At 40.3% G+C, this 23748-nt stretch overlaps 1 protein-coding gene across 1 annotated transcript; it reads left to right on the forward strand.

The window, feature by feature from the left end:
- Window positions 1-2048: 2048 nt before the first annotated feature.
- On the forward strand, window positions 2049-18818 carry CHAF1B (chromatin assembly factor 1 subunit B; the record flags this gene model as incomplete). Its single annotated transcript, XM_080612901.1, has 13 exons — window positions 2049-2174; window positions 5315-5447; window positions 5564-5681; window positions 7180-7283; window positions 8897-8993; window positions 10685-10769; window positions 11638-11731; window positions 12348-12417; window positions 12504-12595; window positions 14046-14208; window positions 15331-15753; window positions 17051-17136; window positions 18460-18818. 13 exons carry the CDS (start codon window positions 2049-2051, stop codon window positions 18582-18584), a joined length of 1716 nt encoding a protein of 571 aa, XP_080469027.1. The 3' UTR covers window positions 18585-18818.
- Between the last annotated feature and the right edge of the window lie 4930 nt (window positions 18819-23748).

Here is a 23748-nt window from a genome sequence, read left to right on the forward strand (position 1 = left end):
CAAGGTGGCATTGTGTAAAGGGTTGCACCGTGAGACACTCTGGGTATGGAAAGAGCAGTGCTGTTATGATTTGCGGTGTGCATTAACTGAGTTTCAGGCAAGTTCCTGAGCTCAACATGATGGTTTACCTTCATGTGTCCTGCTCTGCAAGTGAGATTTCAAGTCAAGCATTGATATAAGGAAAGCAAGTGCCTGGAAAGCATAGGGTTAAGATACTTTTAACTCAACTTAGGTCTAAGAGAACAATGTTTGTGTTGTAAGTCTGTGATGTGATAACAGAATTTAGTAGTCTTACTAACAAGAGTGAATTATTTCTTTCCATCCTTCTAATGAGGACCATCCCTCTAATTATCAGTTAGTTTGGAGACAGTGACTCCCGAACATCTGCTACCTTAGGATGCGCCTTGTCTGCCCTACCCTGTTACGAAGGTCCCACTGTTCTAAATCTTTGCCAGCTGTCAGAAACTTGCAGATACAGTTGGTTTCAGCTAATTTGTGATTACTGGGGCATCTAACTGTGCCAAAGGTGAAAAGTGCACCCTGAGGAAGACTGCTTACTTCATCTTGAAGGCCCCTGCCCACGACCATCGGAGGGCAGCGCGTAAGTGCCAAAAGGGAGGAGGCTTATGATAATGGGTACCTAAACTAATTGTAATTTCCCTGCCGAACTCTTGGGAACCTAATGAATATGCATGTTTGTGTGTAATAAAAATCTGCTTGCTTACACTCCTCGGTGTGCAAGTTAGGAGGAGCGATTCCCCTTACACCCAGCGCTGTAATAAACATACCTGCTTTATAACTCTCTCTGAGTTGCAGAGTTTGATTCCGTGCTTCAGCACGAGGCCTTGCGCTGTCCTGGCTTTTAGCCTAGCTGTGCTTGCATGGCAATCCTTGCTGCCTGGGTTTCTAAGGATGTAATTTCTTTATTATTACTTCACATTGAAAGGTTTGCATTTGAAAGAAACGGCGATTTTGGGGACTGGTTGCCCTTTAACCAGCCTAAATGTAAAAATATCTCGAATACAGCAAAGCCGCCCCTGCAGCACACCGGGGGCCGAAACCGGGCCGGTGTGGGGGACACGACATAACGCGACACGACACGACGCTGCTGGCAGCGGTAGGGCCGGCTGAGGCACCGCCTTGTCGCCTCCACCAGGGGGCGCTGCCGCCTGCCTGGCGCTCCTCGCGGCCAGAGGCGAGGAGGCCGCGCGCAGGCGCGGGGCGGGAAATTGGCGCCCGCGCTGGAGCCCGGCCAGGCCGCAAGGCGCCGCAGGTAGGACTGGGGGAGTGCGGGGCATCCTCCCCTCTCCCCCCTCCCTAGCCGTTGGTGGCGGCTAGGGCTGGTGCTGGTGCTGGTGCTGGTGCTGTGGGGAGCCGGAGCAGGAAGGGAGCCGGCGGGGAGCTGGGAGTTAGCTTCGGTGCTCGCGGCGCTGGGCCTCGTGTGGCGCATCCTCCTCAGGCATCTGGTATCGCCAGCCCCGGAGGCAGTTTTCCTGCCCCGTGGGGCTTTGGTGCGGTGCTGCCCAGGGAGCGACTGCCAGGCCACGGAGGGAGGGCTGTGGGCAGCGGCGCCACTGCCTTCCCGCTGCCCCCCCGGGCCTTCCCGCCTCGCCGTGATCCTGGCTGCTTGGTACAGCGCTGCTGGCACCGCCGCGGTACTACTCCGAGGGCAGGAGGATGCGCGCAGTTGCCGTCCCGCCTGGCGCTGCGCGGGGCAGGGCGAGCGCAGTCCGGGGGTGAAAGCGGAAAGCTGTGGTGTGTGCCCCCGGGTGTGCTTTCATTTTAACTCTGTCCCGCGCTTCTGTCACAAAGTTTAATTCCGCTGAGAGACCCGGTTTGTTGTCCTCATGCAGTGCTTAGGCAGTAACTGCAGCCGTAATAAATTTTAGCACTTAGAAATGATCTTACTTAAACCGTTCTGCCAGTTTCCGCTTTGAAATTGTCACGGGATCTGTCTGCGGCGCTTCCCAAATCTGCTTTAACTTTGATTGAGTTAGTCATAAAAAAAAAGGCTTTATTTGGCATTTACTCTGTTTTCTTTAGCAAACATGAAGGTCATCACTTGTGAAATAGTGTGGCATAATAAGGAGCCTGTTTACAGCTTGGACTTCCAGCACGGAGCTGATGGGAAGATCAATCGACTGGCCTCAGCAGGTGTGGACACAGCCGTTCGGGTAAGTTTTAAACCTGTTTGCTTTGGTTTCATAGCTGGTGCAGAGCATGAAATGGCTGGTTATCCAGGACATTAGACTGTTGACCGGTGCATGACACTGGCGGTGAATGATTTAAGTTGAGTGTGAGATTGTACAGCTGCATAGAAAATTACTGTTATCCTTGCATACTGTCCTTGAGTTCTGTTTCTGAGTGTTGCATTGTTATTCTTAGAAAACTGCTGTAGTTGATTGCTGAATGATAACTCTCAGTAGAAACTGCTAATTTGGGTCAAAGTCTTATAGGGTGGTGAGAAACAACTGGGTTTAATCTCTTTCTTTGTTCGTCAGATTGGAATTCTATCTGCCATTTTAGAAGTAGCCACTCAGCAATATGAGGTCTTTGTATAGCCCTTTTCACTCAGCTTCATATGCACCTCTGCTAAGTGAATTTGTGTTGATGCTAGCAAACTTTGTAATCAGTTGTTCATGGTTTTGAGAATCACTTATGAAAATGCTGAATAGCATAAGCTTTAAAACATGTGGCTGTAGGATTCACCTTTGCAAAATCAGGCAGTTGTTTACTATCTTCTAAATTCTTAATGCAAGGACTGTTCCAGTCATCCAGTTATCTATTGGTTTCTCTAAAAGCCCTAGTTGGAAAGCTTTGGGAAACTGAGTGCATTGCGTAAACCATGCTCTTTTTATCTGGATGTTGGTCAGCTCCTTAAATAAAGTTAATGGCCAAACGAGGCACAATTTTCTTGCAGAGAAATACATTGAATTTATTTGTCTATTTAGTTAACAGCTTCACTGTATGGAAGGTAGACATAGTGGACATAAATATGCCAATATTTATTAAAGTATTTATTAGCAAATTATTAGGAATGATAACTGCTGTGATATGTGCATGATTACAATGGCTCTTTCTTTTGGAGATGATAAAGAGGATAAATGTGATTAAAAATTAGGGGATTATTCCAGTAGACTTAGCCAAAAATTTTCCTTCCCTCACTGGCCGATTGACTTCTTACCTAGTGCTGTATGCATTTCAGGGATTTTGGTTATATGTGGTTTACTGAGTATATATTCATGCTTATACATATGCATATTTTAGGGCCAGAAAAATTTCAGTCATCTTTGACATAAAAGATTCTGCTGCTGTATCTTCTTTTGGAGGACCATTGCATGAAGAGGGAAAACTGGCAAAAGTTACAGAGGTTTTAATTCATGCTGTTTCATTGTTTGGTATATTCCTACCATGGCCTAATTGCTAGGTTGTTTTTTGTCTTGTTTTGTTTTACTTAGCTGAGGCTGCATCCAAGAGTAGATTCTTTGAAACACCTAATGGGATTTAGTTATCTGTGCCTTAGTCCCACAATACAGAGGCATAACAGTGCTCCTCTCATGGCTGAACCAGTGCCCAAGTAGAGCAGTAGGAGTGGCATTATTATGCATTGCAAAATTGAGAACAAGTGGGATCAGGAATTCCTTAAGTCAGCATTGCTGGGAAAGTGTCCATGTATGCAACTGTCATAATGCTGTCGTTATGATCACTGGGGAACCGGAATTATAATTCTTGCACAAATCTGTTTGAAACCAGTAAATCTATTGGCCTTTGGGATATACTGTAAAGCTCTTCAACTTGCTCAGGCTTCTGAAGAGAGCTAATGTATTTTTCTCCTGTAGTAATCAGGGTTTCTTTTTTCAGATTGTTACAATTTGTGGTTGACAGATCTGTTAATAATATATTGTAATTACATGCTATTGAATCATTGTATTTATAGGCTTGTCAGATACCTTTGAAGCTAGAGATTGTTGATGAATGAATACAGAGTGATATTATGTGTTTGGTTGTCTGTTGTTGGGGTTTGGGTTTTTTTTTTTTCAGTTTATTGAAAATACTCAGTAATATATTTCTTCACACTAAAAAACCTGCAATATGATTACAGCTTGTGGTGGTTGACCTTGGCTGGCCACCAGATGTCCACTGAGCTGCTCTGTCACTCCCCTTCCTCAACAGGAGTGGGGGAGTGATACTATGGGTTGAGATAAGGGCAGGGAGATCACTTACTAATTATTATTATGGGTGAAACACTCAGCTTAGGGAAATTAATTTAATTTATTGCAAATTCATATCAGAGTAGGGTAGTGAGAAGTAAGAACAAAACTAAAAATGCCTTCCCCTCATCTCTTCCCTTCTTCCAGGTTCAACTTCACTCTTGACTGCCTCCTCCCTCTGAGCAACACAGGGGGATGGGGAACGGGGCTGTGGTCAGTTCATCACACGTTCTCTCTGCTTCTCTTTCCTCCTCAGGGGTGTACTTCTTACACTCTTCCCCTGTTCCAGCATGGGGTCCCTCCCATAGACACAATCCTCCACAAACTTTTCCAATATGGGTCTTTCCCACAGGCTGCTGTTCTTCATTAACTGCTCCAGTGTGGGTCCTTTCCACAGGGAGCAGTCCTTCAGGAACAGACTGCTCCAGCGTGGGTCCCCCATGGGGTCCCAGGTCCTACCAGCAAACCTGCTCCAGTCTGGGCTTCTCTTCACAGGCCACAGCTACTCCTGGTAGCCTGTTACAGCTTGGGCTCTCCCCAAGCTGCAGCTTTCTTCAGGTCACATCTACCTGCTCTAGCAGGGGTCGTCCACAAGCTGCAGTGTGGATATCTGCTGCTCTAAGGACTTCTCATGGGCTGCAGGGGGACAACTTCTGTCATCATGATGTTCTCCAGCGTCAGCAGGGGAATCTCAGCTCCAGCACCTGGAGCACCTCCTCCCCTCCTTCTCTGACCTTGGTGTTTACAGAGCTATTTCTGTCATATTTTTCTTGCTCTTTTCTCACAGCTGCTGTGCAGCGTTTTTTACCCTTTCTTAAATATGTTATCACAGAGGTGCCATCTCTGTGGAACAAAGGTGTTGTCTTTGAGCTGGCTGGAACTCACCCCTGAAGCCTCCCCCATATATCAAAACCTTGTCACATACACCTAGTACACAGCTGTAGCTCATACAGGGAAAATTTATGGTGCAACTGCAGCTTTAGCTATGAAAGTTTCAGATAAGTTCAGAAAGACTGCCCAAGGAATAAATTGTGGATTAATGAATTGGTGCATATATATTACATCTTGTTCCTGAAAACTGTTTGTAATGCTTCTTTATCTAGATATGGAAAGTGGAGAAAGGGCCAGATGGAAAAGCAATTGTGGAATTCTTGTCCAACCTCGCCCGCCATACAAAAGCAGTAAATGTTGTGCGCTTCTCTCCAAGTGGTGAGATCCTAGCATCTGGAGGAGATGGTGAGAACTGCTTTTCATGTGTCTTATGTGAGAGAATTGTAATGTTGAACTAAGTGTAATGCATTAACGAAATGGTGACTGGGAAAGAAAAAAGCTCCGTATGATTTCTTCTACAGATGCTGTTATTTTATTGTGGAAGCTGAATGATAGCAAAGAATTGGAACCATTGGTTTTTCAGGAAGAAGATGAAGCTCAGCTCAACAAAGAGAACTGGGCAGTCGTTAAAACTTTAAGGTAGCTTAATATTTTATTAGTTTTTGTATTCAGTGTTTTTGTTTCTCCAGTGGCTTTTATCATCTGGTACAGACTTCTCTTCAGTGGATGTAGAACTTCAGTGCCCTCTAAAATTTTCTTGCTGTAATACTCATCCTTTTGTTGTATTTAACTTTAATTTTTTGATAGAGCACCAACTTCCGTCTTCTGTTAAGGCAGAGTTGGCATTTGTGTGACATAACTGATTTGCTTTGAAATTGGTTCCTGAGGTTTGCAGTCACTGAAAGCTTAGCACAGAGATATATAAAATAAATGTGGAGTTTTATTTACTAGCTTTATAGTGGAAATTTTGATAATTATTAAAGCAAAAAGTATCAGTTAGATAAAATGATTCATGATATTTTGCCAGATGGTAGCTGTGAGGGTTGACCAGTCTGTTTCAACTAATTCACGTTAGTAGTTAAATCTACTGCATTATACAGCTTTTGTTGCAAGTGTACGATGATTAATAGAATATACACACTGTGCCTAAGACTAATTATTAGCTGATAATGGTAAGGCATCAAACCACCACTGGCAGGTGAATTACAAGAGTGTTCTGTTCTCACTCTCAGCTGAACTCTGAAAGAAATTAGTGGTTCTGGACTCAGAAATGCATTTTGAATGAGCAGCATGTATGGCACTGCCTTGCTTTCTGTGTAGTATCTGTTAAAAGGTTTGTTCTGTACCTGTCTATACTGATAAAATCATTACAGATTTATAAGTAACTCTGCTATCCACAACTGATATTTTCATAGCAACTGCTGAGGTTTACGTGAGAATAGTTTTGAAAGTGCTAGTGGGATTGCTTGAAGCACCAGTGTGATCCTTTAGGAACATTAGAGTTAATCTCTTAAAGCAAACAAACCTAGTCCCCCTTCTCTAAACTTAGTGTTCCAAATATTTATTACTGAAGTTACCACACTGCATGATAAGTCTTCAAACGACAAGAAATAAAAATTGTTTTGATGGAGCCCTTCTAGGTGCTTCTGAATATGTTGCAACGTTTGTTCAACTGTATCTCAATTAATCTTAACTTTTCATGTTTCACATGATTCCACTGAGTATGAATGTTTGCTTACTGCTTTTATGAAACCCATAAAAATGCAGGAAATTTTCTTGAGTAGCAGCACTTCCTAATTGCTTTGATGTAGTATTTTATCCTCTGTTTGTACAAATCCTAGCAATGTTTGTTTCTGGATCTGTAGGTATAAATTCATAAATGACTTCAAATATGGGGTTTTCATTATCTTTGAAAAAGACCTGTTTAAAAGGCAGGCTTATTTTAAATAGTAGGATGTGTTTTTTTAAAATGTTCTTCTACCTTCTGCATGTGGAAGCGTTTTTTAAAAGCTGAAAGTCATGCTGTTTTCATTTTACTTCAGTGATTGCTTTTAACCTAAAAGTGCATAAAACTCATGTTTATGTGTAGCTGTTAATTTTTTGGTTAAAAACTGGTTTCTTCTCTTCTGCCTTCAAGAGGCCACTTAGAAGATGTGTATGATATCTGTTGGACCTCAGATGGAAATTACATGGCATCTGCTTCTGTAGATAATACAGCTATAATGTGGGATGTCAATAAAGGTAAATGCTACATTTTATCACTTCTGTGTCTTCAGTCCTGGTGGAAGTGCCTGATGGTATTTACCAAAAGAGTTGGAAGTGTCTTTTTTTTTGTGATTGCTAGATTTCTAGGATTGTGAGGCAGATAGCCTAGCATATAGTCATACCCTCAGGCCAGCAAAACTTACACATAAGTAATCTCTTCACCTTGGAGTATTTGGGAAATAAGCCACCCAGTTTCCCTCTAAAATAAACTCCTACACAATACAATAATATAAACTCCTATGCAAGCAGCTTGTGTATTAGTTACTCCACCCCAAACCCCTACAAAGAAACAGAACTTGACTGGTATCAGGTAACTACCTACCTATGTAAAAAAATGGGAAGCGAATATAGGATGAAGTCTTTGTTTTACACAATATGACTTATTTTTTTAGCCTACATTAGGCAGAACACTTCTGTTCATTCTCATCCTAGTGGAGTGAGATTTCTTGTATTTTCCACAAAGACCAGTCTATAGAAGTTCTGGTAGTAACACCTAGGTTAGGTTGCCTTACAATGGCTTGATGTTCTCTTATTAGTAGTGTTATTGTTACATTCACTTTTAATTTAATGTGGAAATACTTAACTTTAGAGAAAGTTAACCTTTTCTCTCACATTTCTAATATTTAGTGCCTACTTAAGAAAAATAAAGTAGAATCCACACACATGAAAATACAAATGTTCCGCTGCTGACATTCTGTGTTCTTGGTTTGGGTGTTTAATGTTTCTCCCATCTAAACAGTTACATATACTCCTATTCAAATGTCTTTAATAAATACATGAATATGCTCTTAAGAGAGTGTGTGCTTAGAGCATATGTGTAGTGTCATTGTGACCAAATGTCTCTTGCATCTCAGACTGCTTGTAACAACTTTAAAGGCACCTACCTATTAGAATTATTACTAAAAAAAGCTCAATAGCCTCTTAAGCTGGTATGTTATTTATGTGTAATGTCTTCCATTCTCCCTGCTTTCTTTCAGCATGCAGTTAATGCCATAGAGGGCATTTTGTGTCTACTAGGCAGAGACACAACTAGTAAGTTGGAAGTAAGCATCCATTACTGGAAAATGTAGGCTCTGTAACTGGAAATTGTACGTACATGAAAGGAAAGAGATTCAAGGATAGCTTCCAGTAACACCCAAGCTAAAAACTTGCATGGTTTTTAAAAAATGGCTGGAAGAAAATTAATAGTAAAAATCCATAGGGCTGTTCAGTTCAAAGAGAGCAGCACTGGCTTAAGTCCTTGAGGTACAAACTGTTGGCAGCTTACAGGCTTTTTCTAAATGACAAAGGTTTTGAAATACTTGTGTTTTGAAATATACTTACCTTGCATATTTAAGGCCTAAGCCAAACTGCTTATCTGAGTAAGTTTGTAGGGAACAAGCCTTAAACTGGCATGTCACAATTTACTGTAGTTGCGAAGATTCTAGAAATAAAGCAACTATTTCTGATATTCTTATCAGATAATATCAAGTTAAAAGTTTCCTTAAAAAGTGTTTTCTCTACATGTTTAAATGTTTTGTTTTCTTTCTTGATATGAAGAAATGTTTTAAAACATGTTTGATTTTAGATTCTGAAAACTGTAATTGCAGGACAGAAGGTTTCAATATTAAATGAACACAAGAGTTATGTCCAAGGAATAACGTGGGATCCTCTAGGCCAGTACATTACAACTCTGAGTTGTGATAGGTGAGCTATTGGTCTATGTGTTTTGCTTTAGTATTCGTTCTTACTTGAGGATGAATTAAAAGCAAATGTACAGGATAAATCTGACTTTTATTTTAGTTTTATTCAGATTGTTCCTGAAGAAATTTGATGTGAAAGTAAAATGATATTTTAGTTCATCTTTTGCTTACAGTAAATGATTCCTGAAGTCTGAGTGGTGTCCCTAAGCAGCAAATAAGGTTATGTAAACTTCTGTAGAAATTTTTCATCACAAAATAAGCTTTCATGAGTTTGATCATTATAGATACCAAATATTTCTTAAGAGAGTGCTGCATTCTCTGGTTGTTAATGAGCTAATAAGTTCATCCTTGTCATTTTACAGAAAGATATAAACAGGTTAAGAAATAAGTTAAAATTGTTTTTCACTGGTATCTTTCTTTCACCCTCTCCCTCCCTCCATCCCCAATAGTTTTGTGAGTGATGTCATTGGGAAAGCTAAACACACACATTATAAACTTGGCCCTTATCAGAACTTTAAATGAGCTTAAACTGTTTACGGCATGTGTGCTGCTCTGAAGGGGTTCCCAGCTGGCTAATAAATGCATGTCATCTGGCACTCACTGCAAAGAAAATTGCTGTAATAATAAAAAAGTAGTCTTGATTAAGATTTGCAGTAGGGTCAGAAAAATTGTAAGTTAATGCCAACTAGGTCATTGTGAACCGTCGTCTTCTGATAATCTGTTGTGTGAGAGCTGTGTGCTTTTATTAAAATGAACAGCAGTGAAACACAAGTAATAGAATGATACACAAGTTTTTTCTTGGAGTGAAGTTGCAAGCAAGGGCAAGAACTAATCTGAAGAGGGAGATTTCCCACCTCTTCAGGTTTCAGATGCTTTTCTGCAAGGATAGTGAATAGCTTCAGCTTAGTGAGGATCTAACAGGAGCCAGGTCAGTTGCCAAGTCTGGGTACTCATCAGCCCAGGCTGGGGAGACCTTTTCCCCCTTTTGCCAGACCAGCTTATCAGTGTGGCATCCAGAAACTGGTAGTTCCACAGCTGCCTCAAGCTGCCTGCCACAGCCTTTCCTTCTATTTTCTGTTCCTAACCTTATACAGTATTCTTTCTGGATCAGCACATTAAGTTGGCAGAAAGCTGTCAGGTTTTTGGGTTAGGTTGGTTTTCTGCCAAGCCAACATAATTTAGTGAAGGTCAGAGCTGACAGAAAAGAGGAGGTGGTGAGAGGAGCAGTTGCATGCACTTAGGCTACCTGCTGTCTTAGTGAGATGAAGTCAGGGAGTTCCAATGTTCTGTACAGAGACATACTCCAGTTTACATTTATTCCAGAGGAAACCAAAGCATAGAGATGTAGCTAATTGTCTTTGAGGTGAGTTTCCACTCTGCAGAAACATACTGGCTACTACAACAGAGGTAGGAATGAGTTGGCAATTCACTGTCTGATAATTTACTCAATCCTCCCTGAATGCATAAGCTGCTACTTCGCAAACCTTATTGAGTCAAATAATTGCCAGCGATGCCTTGATTATTTAGCCATCAAAGCATATCCCTCCAGTAGTGTCTCATGAACGGAGTTATAATTAATGTGTGATTGTCATTTATATTTGACGGTTCTGAGAGAGAAGTGACATCCTGCAGTGTTGTGTGAAACTTGGGGAGAAAGGAAGGTGTTCCTCGCTAACTGTGGTCTCTATCGTGTAGGGTCCTGCGGGTATACAACACGCAGACCAAGCGTGTAGCGTTCAATATTACCAAGATTGTATCTGGATCAGGAGCTGAAGGAGAGGTACATTGTTTTGCTACTAATGGTTCTGGAGAACGTGTTGGGTGCTGTTTTATATGAGTTGTTCTTTTCTGTGAAACCAAAGGCACAAATGTTTTCCATTCAGGTAATCTGTATATCAGACATTTTTGTCTCTATCTCATCTTTCCATATTGTGAGAGAGACTGATACAGGTTTCCTGGAACATTAAAGAAATTACTAAGAAAGCGCACTGCCTGCTGCTATTGATCTCTTGCAAGTTCAGTGGTTTAAAGTAGTAACAAAATGTCTTTGTAAATATTAAAAATAGTGTGGAAAAAATCGTATGCATAATGAATTCTTATGGGGAAAACTTAAAATATGTCTTGCAGAAGCTGTAAGTTTATTAATGGATATGACATAGCCATAGTATTTTAAAGTCAGCAGCCTGAAGTTTTTTTTAATTCCTTCTATTCCTTTCTCTTTTTTGTGAAAAGCATTTGTAACAGTGTTGCAGAGACTGAAGAACAGGCCTGAGAGAGGGCATTTTGATAGAAGTTCTCTTTAAGCCTCTAATACTAGAGTTAAAATTAAATGCTTAAGGAACAGGCTTTTACATTGACTGTTAAAGAATGTTTTCCAGGTCACTACTATTTTCTGATCACTGGTCTAATGTGACTGCTTGTGGGGTGTTTTGATTAGTAGCTGAAAAGGGATCAAGAGCTATTTTTCTTAGCCATGAAGAATTTATAGCACAGCAGAAAGTGAGTTTGAAGGAGCCAGTGTTTTTTAAAACATTTATCTTTTATTTTAGAAGTTCCATCGAGTTACTGTACAACCGGATGGCTTTTCTCACTTGAATTCCAGCTGAAACATTCATGGTGTTTTACACAATCTATTTTCAATGTTACAGGCTAGGAGCTATCGGATGTTCCACGATGACAGCATGAAGTCATTTTTCCGCAGGCTCAGTTTTACTCCTGATGGCTCCTATTTACTCACTCCAGGTATGTGAGAACGTACACTATAACTTACATTGTGTCCATTTTGCTCTAGTTCGGCATGTGTCAGGATTGGTTTCAAACTGCTAGGGAATGCTTATTTATCTTAATTAAGCCATTCCTCAGTCTTATTGAAGAAAGTAGAGACTTCATAATGCTCTTCTGTTAGCAGTTCAGAATGTCAACTTTCTGCTGTGATAAAAATAATATTATGGCATTTTTCTGTACTGAAACATGTAAATTGCAATAATACAGCTCTGTTAAAATAGAAATGAAGAATAATGAGTAGTTCCTTTTGACTGATCTCTCTTTGTTTGTATCCTTTCTTAAGAACACTCTGCAGTCATAGTAAAAATAACATTGTAAGGAGGGGATCAGTTTGCCCCTGTAAGCGTTGCTTTTGTAGATGTCTGACAACATCAAAAAGAAGCTTTGAGGGGGAACTATGTAAGGAAAACAAAAACAGCACTAAATAAATATTTGGGATATTTTTAAGTTGTGTTCAGGTTGCACAGCTCTTGCCCAACTGACAAGCCTAATTCCTGAGAAGTAGAATGTTTATGGACATAAAAGTGTGTACCCTTTGAGTAGATGAGTAATTTTTTAACCTTTATTTTTGCAGCTGGCTGTGTTGAATCAGGAGAAAATGTAACAAACACCACATATGTTTTCTCCAGAAACAATCTTAAAAGGTAGAGATTAATAAGATGAAAATATCTTTTTATATAAGAAATAAAATCGCAATGTTGATTTTTAAAATAATGATTCTTTATAAAAGGCCTGTGGGTCACCTGCCATGTCCTGGAAAAGCAACTCTTGCTGTTCGCTGCTGCCCAGTCTACTTTGAGTTGAGACGAGCATTTAATAAAGGTACTGTAAATCCTTTAAGGAGTATGATTTTACAGCAAATATGTGAAGAGGCCAGTGTGGCTGTTGACTATTTTATGCCCTAGCATTTTAACACTCCATTAAGATAGTGTTTACCACATCTTAGAAGCTGTTTCTTGACTCTAAGACCTTGAATTCACCTTAAGTACCTTGTGAGTAGCTTTTGATATAGTGGATAAATGTTCTTACTTAGCCTCTTAGGCTACACTAACACTGCTTAATATTAAACTTTTACTGTTTAGTGTAAGTAAAAGTAAATAACTTGGCTTAGCACTAAAGGAGTGACCCACTGAAATATTTTCTGTTAGTCTCAACTACCCACATCACAGAAGCACCAGAGAGTTGGTGTAGTTTGCAACAACCATTGATGTTTACTCAAGAAAGCCAAACCCGAAGCAGTGCTGGTATTATTGGCCAGAACAGGAGTTCTGAGGATGGGAAGGGATTGCATGAAGTTGCATGAAAACTTACCTGGAAATTGAAATCCAGCCTTACTGTGAGTCCAGTGTGCCCAGGAGTGTTTATATTTTAAGAAGACTAGTCTTTAATCAGAAGGCAGAGCTTTGCGTCTTTACAGGATCATTTTCCGGTATTCCTCACAGGATTTAGAGATTACCAGTTATTGTGTTCTCCATTTTCATCATAATCTTCAGATTTGTTGTAATGGTGTGTTGCAAAGAAAGGAGGTGTCTGGTGTAGGCCTCTGTGACACCTCTAAATGGAGCGTTTAGTTTCTGCAGCGTATGCTCAGAAAAGTGAAAATCTTTGGTAGTCTAGAAATCTAGAGATGCGACGACCTTACGTTATATTAATGTTAATGGCCTTAGTGCATAGCTTCCATAATCATCAGAGAACTGAACAGGAGCCCTATATACTGGAAATTTCTGAAAGCAGCTAGCTAGCATGCAGCTTCCACTGGAAGCTGGAATAATCTGGCCTTACAAAGAACTAGTTTTGCAATGAGAAGACTAGCTAGGAGCTGAACCCAAGGTAACACAAATAGTGCTAAATCCGTTGTTTTGACTGAGTTGTACAGAATATAACATAGTGGTATAAATTTGTTGTGACCTTGATTTACACTATATTCTGAGGTGTGTTTGTTTGGACTCTAGTCTTAAAGTTGTTATGAATATACTGAAAAATTCCAGCTGGAATATATATGACAAACTTCACAAAACAAAGCAATAAGAATCCACGTGGACAAAGCTGCTGATTTCTCTCTCTTCAGCTAAGATGACAGAGGGAAAACTTCAGACGAGAAATGTTAGTACTTGACCTTAAACTTTATTTTTTTATAGAAGTGCTGTCTTCTGAGCTATTATCGTGATACTGATTAATAATGTAATCTTTAGGTTCATGGCTAAGCTACTGCAGTTGCTACCTTTCAATGAATGCAAAAAATTCTCAGTGTGTTCATTCCTTTGCATTCTAGATGAAATTGATCAGAAATCGTCTCCTGCTCTGTTTAATCTGCCTTATCGACTGGTGTTTGCTGTTGCTTCAGAAGATTCTGTGCTTTTTTATGATACTGAGCAGTCCTTCCCCTTTGGTTATGTTTCTAACATACATTATCACACCCTGAGTGACATTTCGTGGTAGGCAATTATTACATTCCTAAGATTTGTGGTGATGTGGGAAATGTCCTTTTTGTGTGTTGAAGTTCTGCACAAGATCTTGTGTCTTGTACTTCTGTTTCATTTATGATGCATGTGTGGTCACTGTCATTGCAGTGTGTGAAGAGCAAGCCTCTTCTTTTTTATCCTGTAAACCAGAGAATTGTGGTTCTTAATCAGCTGAGAAACAAGGTGCAAATCCTGAGTACAAGCAGATGGAATTTTTTATGAAAGCTATTGTTGTGTCTAGGTGCCCACGGAAAGTACTCATTGTTCAGGCAGTGTAACTGGCATTAGTAGAGTTATTTGGAGGTTTTGGAAGTCATCTCTCTGAGTTCAGGTGTCTGTATCCTGACCAAATTCTGCTTTATCAGGACAATTTTGCTCCGTGGTTTTTCATTTATGGGATGAAATAATTCATTTGAGTTGATGTGGCGGGTCAGAACTGAAGCTGAAAATTGAACCCAAGTCTTATAATCAGGATACAGCTGGACAAGGCTTCTTTTCTCATGCCTTTCTAGCCAGTATAACTAAGCTGAGGACCACACGGAGGCCTCTCTTTCACAGTTATAATTGATGCTCGGGCACTATCAAAATCATGGTGTGTCAGGAAGGGGCAGTGGAAGAGACCAGAAAATCAAGTGGTTCTAATCAGTGATAGATAGACATTACTTGGTGAAATAAGCATGAAGAGCCCATTCAGGTGAGCACCGTGGTGATTTGAGCATTGCCTCTCCTTAGTGCTAGGAGCAGAGCCAAAGAGCTTGAATTGCTCTGCTGGTCGGAAGAGGAGAGTTCAGCAATATTTCAGAAACCATGACTAAATATTTGTGTACCTGTGCATAGAGGTGCTGGCAGCAGCATGTTACAGGTGATCACAGATGACACCAGAGAGATTAGATCACAGGCAAAAACCAGAACTGAAGATCTTTGTTCAGTTGAATTGGATGTCTTTCACTTGACTGCAGTTTTATAAAATGTATGCATGTATTTGGGGATGGGAGGAGGAAAAGATAGGTACAGCATGTGTTACAGGTGCGGGGATGAGGACTGAAGGAAATTTCTGACCTTTACTCTTCATGGGAAAAAAAAAATCCCAAATAGGTCCAGCGATGGAGCCTTTCTTGCTATCTCTTCCATGGATGGATACTGTTCATTTGTTACCTTTGAGAAGGATGAACTTGGAATACCACTGAAGGAGAAGCCACAGATAAATGTCAGGACTTCTGGTGTAACAGAGAAGAAAGTGAAAAAGAGCCAGCCACACAAAGTCATTTCCCCAGGTTCTAGGCTGACAGAATTGACTCCTCCTGGCAGGGTCACTGATCCCAGCACTGTCACTTTTCAGCCCAGAACACCCACAGCTGCTGGTAAGGACTTGCCTTCCACACCTGTTGTCGTAAAAAACATTCCAGTCTCATCCTCAGATGAGAGGAAAATCAGCCAGTCAGCCAGCCAGAGCACTAAAGCAAACCAGCCCAGGAGAATTACTCTCAACACTTTACAAGCATGGAGCAAGACGCCAAGGTGAGATTTATATTGTCATTCCCAGTTATAAATATGAAGGCCAAGACAAGCTATGCTTGTGCTACATTTAAAGGTTGAGGTGGTGTCTTGGTGGTACCTTTCTTGACATGGTATTTTTTGTTCAGTTGTATTGCAACTGGAAGGTCAAAATGTCTCCTGAATCCTAGTAGCAAAGTTAACCTGACCCTTATGCCTTGTCCATATGGCAGTAACAGGTGTCTGTCTTCAAGTTCCATTTTCAGTATGAGAATGGTACCTGAAGTCTTAAGCTGGTGAGAATTATTTAAAGACTCTTCTGACAGGAAATATTTTATGAAGAGTGCAAGTCTAGACAGGCCTTCAAAGTGCTCAGTCGTGGGTGTGGGACTTCATGCATTGATTGAGGTCACTTCCTAAGGTGAAGATCTAGGTTTTTAGAAATTACCTGTAATCCATATACTGATTGTCAAACAGCCTGCAATATAAGATCATGAACTTTTGTGCATCAGTAAGGAGACGGACATGCAAAACAAGGCTATTTTAGTATTGAAGGAGATTATTATAGCTTCTCATAGGAGTGTTTTAATTAGTAGGTGGCTAGAGAGGAAGTGGTGAACAAGAAAGCAGAATAGTGGATTTCATCAACAACTGCAAGGAAAATCTTGGAGATGATGGCTTTCTACACACCAGTGTTCATCTGTACTGGAACTAACAAGTCAAAGGGCTGTAGGTAGATCTAAGCAACTTTTTACTGGAGGGTGGGGTGACTAATGGAGCTAACCATTTTATTTTTAAGAGAGAGAAACAATATTTAATCCTATCAACTGATTATGCCATGAGTGTCATCTTGTACTGGCATGTATGGTGTTACTTGCAAGACTTTTTTTTTTTAATGGTTCAATCCTCTGCCACTTTTGTTCTTAATTTTTTAAGTGCCATCCAAGAGATGTAGCAGAAGAAAATAAATTTATTATTGGACCTCAGTGGCAAAAGAATTCCCTGCAGTTTTATGAATCTCTAAAGTGGACAGGGCTAGGGAATAATAGGTGCAGACAGTCTTAATTTTAAAATATTTGCTCTGAAGGTGAATATCAAGCAGAGCGCCACATGAAACATGCAAAAGTACTTTCTAGTGGGAAAGATCACTTCAAAGTACTTCTGAAAAATGCTCTATTTATCATATAGCAAGAAGAAAAAATGTATAATATATCTAAACTGCATTTAAATTAAACTGATTCTATATGAAGGAAACCTTTAAATAAGTCATTTATGGAAATAATGCCTTTAAAGCGATTGAACTGTTGCTACTCTTTTAAAGGAAAGTAAACTTGATTCCACTGAAGGCAGATACGCCAACTTCTGCAGATGCAGTTCCTATACCTTCTTCCTCAGAACAAGAACATGGTAAGTTCTGTTATTCGCATTTGTGGCTATTAATAAGCAGCAGTCTTTTGCCAGTCATTGTTTCTATTATAGACTTACGTTATAAGCCTGTAACACAAGCATAACACAGACCTAAACCTAGTTGCAGATTCTAAAGCTTCATCATTGCCCTGGAGTATTTGAAAGCTTTTTTATAATATGATGTACTCTCACTGTGATTGCTCTTGGGCAGCTGCTTATGTGACAATATGTCACTACAGTTTTTGGGCAATTCCAGGCACACCTACAGGTTGGGTGGAAAAGAGATTCAGAGCAGCCCTGTGGAGAAGGACTTGGGGGTGTTGGTCGATGAGAAAATGAACATGAGCCAGCTTCAGTGTACACTTGCAGCCCAGAAAGCCAACTGTATCCTGGACTGTATCAAGAGGAACATGACCAGCAGGTCGAAGGAGGTGATTCTGCCCCTCTACTCTGCTCTCATGAGACCTCACTTGGAGTATTGTGTGCAGTTCTGGTGTCCTCAACATAAAAAGGACCTGGAGCTGTTGGAGCAAGTTCAGAGGAGGGCCATGAGGGTGATAAGGGGGCTGGAGCATGTCCTGCATGAAGACAGGCTGAGAAGGTTGGGGCTGTTCATCCTGGAGAAGAGAAGGCTGCGTGGAGACCTCATAGCAGCCTTCCAGTATCTGAAGGGGGCCTACAAGGGTGTTGGGGAGGGACTTTTCATTAGAGACTGTAGTGACAGGACAAGAGGTAATGCGTTCAAACTTAAACTGGGGACATTTAGGTTAGATACAAGGAAGAAGTTTTTTACTGTAAGGGTGATGAGGCACTGGAATGTTGCCCAGGGAAGTTGTGAATGGTCCGTTCCTGGCAGTGTCCAAGGGCAGGTTGGACAGAGTCTTGGGTGGCATGGTTTAGTGTGAGGTGTCCGTGCCCATGGCAGGGGGCTTGGAAGTAGATGATCTTAAAGTCCTTTCCACCCTAACTATTCTATGATTAGATTACACTGAAACTGAGAAGAGTAAATTCACTTGGTTGTAATGTTCTCTAGGTTCTACATGTGGGTTTTAAAGACTCTTAGGTTTTCAACACACCATAGTTTCATGTGCTGGACTCTGAAACCGGGATTGGGTTGGTGTGATTTTTGTGTTGGGGTTTTTTGTTTGTTGGTTGGTTTTGGGGGTTTATTTTTGTGTGTGTTTCAGGGGTTTTTGTTGTTGTTGTGCTTTTTTTCTTTTAGTTGGGTTTTTTTCTGGTGAATGGTGAATTTTTCAGCAGACCAATTTACTTTCTTAATGTGCATTTACTTAGCTAAATGATTTTACTATCTTCCTATTTCAGAGAGGCCATTACCATCTGATGACAGTCTTCAAAAGCCCCCAGCGTCGAAACGTCCTAGAACTGAGGACATGGCTCTTTCTACATCTACTGAAGATCAAATCGTCTGTAATTCAAATAAAGACTAAGCTTTTAGTAGACTCTTCACAGTCTGAAGGAGATGCAGCCGTATCTGAGAGTGCATTTCTTTTTGCAAATGTTAAATCCTCAATTCCTGATTAAAGTACCATCTGTGTATTTGACGTAGTGCTCTGAAGAAAGAAAGTGGCAGTAGAAGACACAGGGTTTAGGAAGGTAGTTTTGCTGAAGAAGAATTAATTGGAAAGTGACTTTTAAGTTTTTCTACTTCTTGAAAGCGTTCTTCAAGAAATGCCACTGCTTGAGGAAATCGAGGAAACTGGCTATTGATTACAGTAACTGAAGAGTCTACATCAAAGTCCCAAAGTTGGTGTTTATAAATTGTCACATTTGCCAGTAGCCTGTTTGGCAAAAGAATTGAGTTTCTAAGGACTTAAACACATTCATAATGATTTGTTGCGGTTTAAGCCTGCCCCCCCAAAAAAAAACCAAACAGACAGTTTCATTCAAACATCTTGGCTTATATGCTTAGCAATGTGCAAAATAATTCATGCTCTCTAGCTCGTGTGGAGAGGAAGCTGATATTCACAATGTCTGAATGCACCAGCATACAGTATGACTGATATGATTGAAACATAAATCAGAACTTGTAACTGCAAGAAAGGAGAAAAAAGGAAGAAACCCTCTGAAGACTTGTTATAAGCATTAAACAGTAGAAGAAAGTTCTGAATTGTTTAGTTTCTGTATTAAAAAGAAACAAAGCACAGACATGAGATTTCCCTGAGGCAGCAGGATTTGAGCGTATACATTAGAAGATTCCCCCTTTCTTTTTTTCCAAATATTAAATTCTTCAGTCAATAGGATACAAATCCAGTTATGTTAGACTTCTAAAAGTTGGTTTCTTTTTAGCATTTAATACTTGGACTAAGCATTTAGCATTTAAAAACTGAACTAAGACCTGCAGGTTGAAAACAGTGAGACCAAAATATCTGAAAATCACTACACTGGATTTCCTGTGGTGTGCAGACTTAGCCTTCTGAAGTATAATGCACATCCACAGTATTCTGAGCTCATCCCCTAAATTTTCTTTAACATCATGGACTTGATTTTAAAAAGATAATTGGTAAAATGTGAATAGTCATTCTGGTTGATGATAGCATGTGGAAGTTTTAAGCAGATTTTTTTTCTCCTGATTTAGGCTATTGAAGTTCCACAATGCACAGGAGAGAAAAGCTGGAATTCTTTTTAAAGCTCTTTGACTTTCATTCTTGCCTGGATATGGCTGGTTTTAAGGTGTGTAAGTTACTTATTTTTTGTTTTCTGTCAGTTTCTAAGAAAGTGGACTAGTACTTTAGAAAAACAGAAATAGAAATGTTTCAGAAGTGATTCATAAAAATTTCACAGGGAGGAAATGTTAATAATAACTTGCGTCAGTGTTTCAGGCAGATGAAGTACGTTGCCTACAATTAGATTTCAACAAATTAATAAGCAGAGAGTTGTAAGACGTTAACTGTATCTTTGCCTTCAACCACTGAGAAGAGGATGGAGCTTCAATAAACTTACCCAAACCTGGGTTTTCTTCTAGTGAGGAATGTAAATGAAATTACCAAGGAAAGCCACTTCTAAAACTCTGTTTTCCCCAAAAACAAATTAATAAGCAGAGAGTTGTAAGACGTTAACTGTATCTTTGCCTTCAACCACTGAGAAGAGGATGGAGCTTCAATAAACTTTCCCAAACCTGGGTTTTCTTCTAGTGAGGAATGTAAATGAAATTACCAAGGAAAGCCACTTCTAAAACTCTGTTTTCCCCAAAAAAAATTTATAGCGATACCTAAATTGAAGTTTGTAGAGATACCTGAAAATTGATAGCCGAAGCAAATGATTGTGACTAATATGCATTGCTGCACTAGCTGTTTTATATTTTGCCCAGATTGAGATTGCTGTTTCATCTTTCTGTATGACAGTGACCCATTAGCACAGTACTGCAGTGGGCTTTGTGCACTGCAGAGGATCCTCTGAATTGAAATTTACACTTCTAAATGCTAATTACAAAGCTATCCTGATACGTATTTTGAAATCTTTTGGTTTTGGTAAGGGTTTTTTTTTTATTTGGTTGGTTTGGGGTTTTTTTTGTTTGGTGGGGTGGGTTTTTTTACACTATATTTCAATGTAAACTACTCTCTGCTCTTCCTGCTGAAAACAAGTAGGTTGGTTACATTAGTATAGCGTTACTGGCATACCTGGTCTCTGTAGTCTTCAGTTTTCAGATGCAAATAATTGCCAGAGTATTCGTCTTCATTTCATGCCATAGCCATTCAGGTGACATCTACATATTTTTTTTTCCTATGGTTGCTCAGCTTATTTTCACTCTGCCTTACAATCTAGTTGGAGCTGTAAAGATAATGGGGATTTCACTGCTGTAGACTACTTCCATATCTAATCTCTGTCAGAATGCTATACCTGATACTTCAACTTCCTTAATAGGAATTCCCTTTCTAGTACTAGTTGTCTCTTGCCACTATGATTTCCTAGTTCTCTGTTCATTTTGTTACGTACTTGCTATTTGTCAAATTTATACGATACTAGGTTTTAAACTTTTTCTATAAATGGATGCCATCTTTTGTATAATAAATTACTATCTTTAACACTGTGACAGTCCGAATTGTAGATTTTTTTGGTTTTTGTGATCTGTTTCAGTCTCCAAAGGGCCATCCCCATACATCATTCATATTTAAGACGCTGAAAACTATTCTCGCAGTGTTTATAGAAAGTGGTTTCATGTTTTTTTCTGTCATGCACTAGTTTCTGCTTCGAAACAGAACATGCCCAGTCCTATTTAAACTCTTTGCTTCATAAGGTGAAGTATAGCATAGACATCATTCTTTCAAGGGTGCTCTTCAGCCCAGGTTTGACATAAATGTCATTTTTAATTGGCCATGTGAATTGTTTGTACTTCAAGTGAACCTTGAGTTCATATTCCAGCTGTGAATGCAGTGTGTCACATTTTGCTCAGTGCCTTCTGCAAGGCTTTTAACCACTCTTGAGAACTGCTGTCCTGCTTGTACTATCCTGATGAGACAGCATTATTGAAAAATGCCCTATGTCTGACACCTTAACAGCAGTACAAGCAGGGAGCTGAACTCACAGAATTAACTTCTGTAAGAGGCAGCAAGTCACTGCCAAACTCAGGGAACCATGGAACTCTGGGGTGTCCAAGTGCTGCTCCTGTTGGTACCATGTGTGTCAGTATCCCACCCACCAGTCCCATGGGAAACCAAAAAAGGAGCAGTCACATAGTCATTTCCTCTGGCTGAGAGCGGACTGCTTGAGCAGGGGGGTTGAACCAGATGAACTCCAAAGGTCCCATCCAACCTTCTATGATTCTGTGAATGCTGCCATTTCCAGTTTGGCATAGCTTGAATGAGCAAGTAATTTAACATTTAAGATGGAGACGTTACTTACTGGTCATGGGAGTCCATGGAGATAACGTGGTCTTCATGTATCATTTCTTCCCATCTTCCTCAGAATCGTGGATTTTGCATAGGTGCATGAAATGTAGTGAAAGATGAGGAGTAAACACATCCACTATGGCTACTGCATAGATAGTCTTCTGCATTGTCTGATACTTTAAATGTCTATGTGGATTATATGTCTCAAAGAGTTCATGTCAAGGGCAAGTGACCCTGTCCCTCTTTCAGAGTGATTTTCTTGCATGTCTTACATGTACTTCTCTGGTCTTTTAAAAAGTCATCTTTATGTCCCAGCTCTGCATACTTTCCTATTTAAGTATGTGTCTGTATGTATTTGTGATCACTTTTCCATATCGGAAAATGTTTGTTCATTACCTGAAACCATCTGCCTTTTTTCATAAGGCAAATGAAGGACTGAAAAATCCCAGGCTGCAGGCACACAAAGCACGGGACTTCTGTGTAAGAACAAGTGCAGAGCGACCGCTGGATGTCACTCCTCTAACAGGATTCCTCCTTCTGGGGCTATGGGGGAAAAATGCCGGCAGTAAGGAGGAGAGAGAAAACTCGATTTTCTTTTAAGAAAAACAAGCTGTAGGTGAATCTATGCAACAAATGTACGTTATCAGCAAATAAATTGTTTGTATTGCTACAAGCTTCCTTCTAAGAAGACAGGGCTTGCTTTCTGATGAATTGCATTTTATAATTGACTAAGGATGGTAAGTCCATGTGGTGATAGCATTTCTCTGTCAGGAGCTGTAAAATTATAACCTGAAATGCCACATGCCGCCTCAGGCTTTCCAAGAATGTCTTAAGCATCATTTCTGTTGAAAAGCACTTTGAAGAGTGGGAGGGATCTGGAAGGCAGGTGGAGCATCTGGTTAGTGTAGGCTCTGACCAGCTTTCAACTGTCTTGCCGTGAGTTGCCAAGTTGTGGTACACCCATTGCTACAGGTACACCAAGTATTTCAACATCCAGGACCTGCTGCTGCCACCACCAATGCTCGTACCTACTGCTCTGGGTGGGAGCAAGAGAAAAATGTTTCCATGCCCCGCCTATAAGTCAAAACCAGTTAATCACATGGGTACATATAACAGTGCCATCTTACATGCCCTAACCTCTGTTAAAAGGTTGCACAGCCTTGTTATTTGTAGTCCAGTCCCTTAAAAGTAAATGAAAAATAAGAGGGCAGAGTTACACAAAGCTGCTGGAGCCTAAGAGAGGGTGGCCAGGGAGGGTGACAGGTGTAGGAGTAATATGCAAGCAATCCTCAGGCGTGGAATGTGTTCAGTGAGCAAGAGCAAGAAGACATGCAACTTCTTACTTATGTGTCATTTGTGTTGCTGCCTAAAATAATGCTGATAACACACCAATGTTTTAGCTGCTGCTCAGTAGCGCGTACCCTGGTCAAGACTTTTCAGTTTCTTATGTTCTGCCAGTGAGGAGGGAGGAAGCAGGGACAGGACACCTGACCCAAACTAGCCAAAGGGGTGTTCCATACCACAGCATGTCATGCCCAGTATATAAAATGGGGGGAGTTACTGGGATGGGACTGATCACCGCTCGGGTGGGGCTGGGTATCGGTCAGCGGGTGGTGAGGAATTGTATTGTGCATCACTTGGGTTTATTCGGTTGGGGTTTTTTTTCCTTTCGTCTCTAGTTTTATATTCTCTCCCCTTGTTATTTCCATTATTATTATTATCAGTAGAAGTAGTATACTGTACTTTAGTTATTAAACTGTTCTTA

Source organism: Psittacula echo (assembly GCF_963264785.1).
Source record: "Psittacula echo genome assembly, chromosome: 3".
Classification (NCBI taxonomy): domain Eukaryota; kingdom Metazoa; phylum Chordata; class Aves; order Psittaciformes; family Psittacidae; genus Psittacula; species Psittacula echo.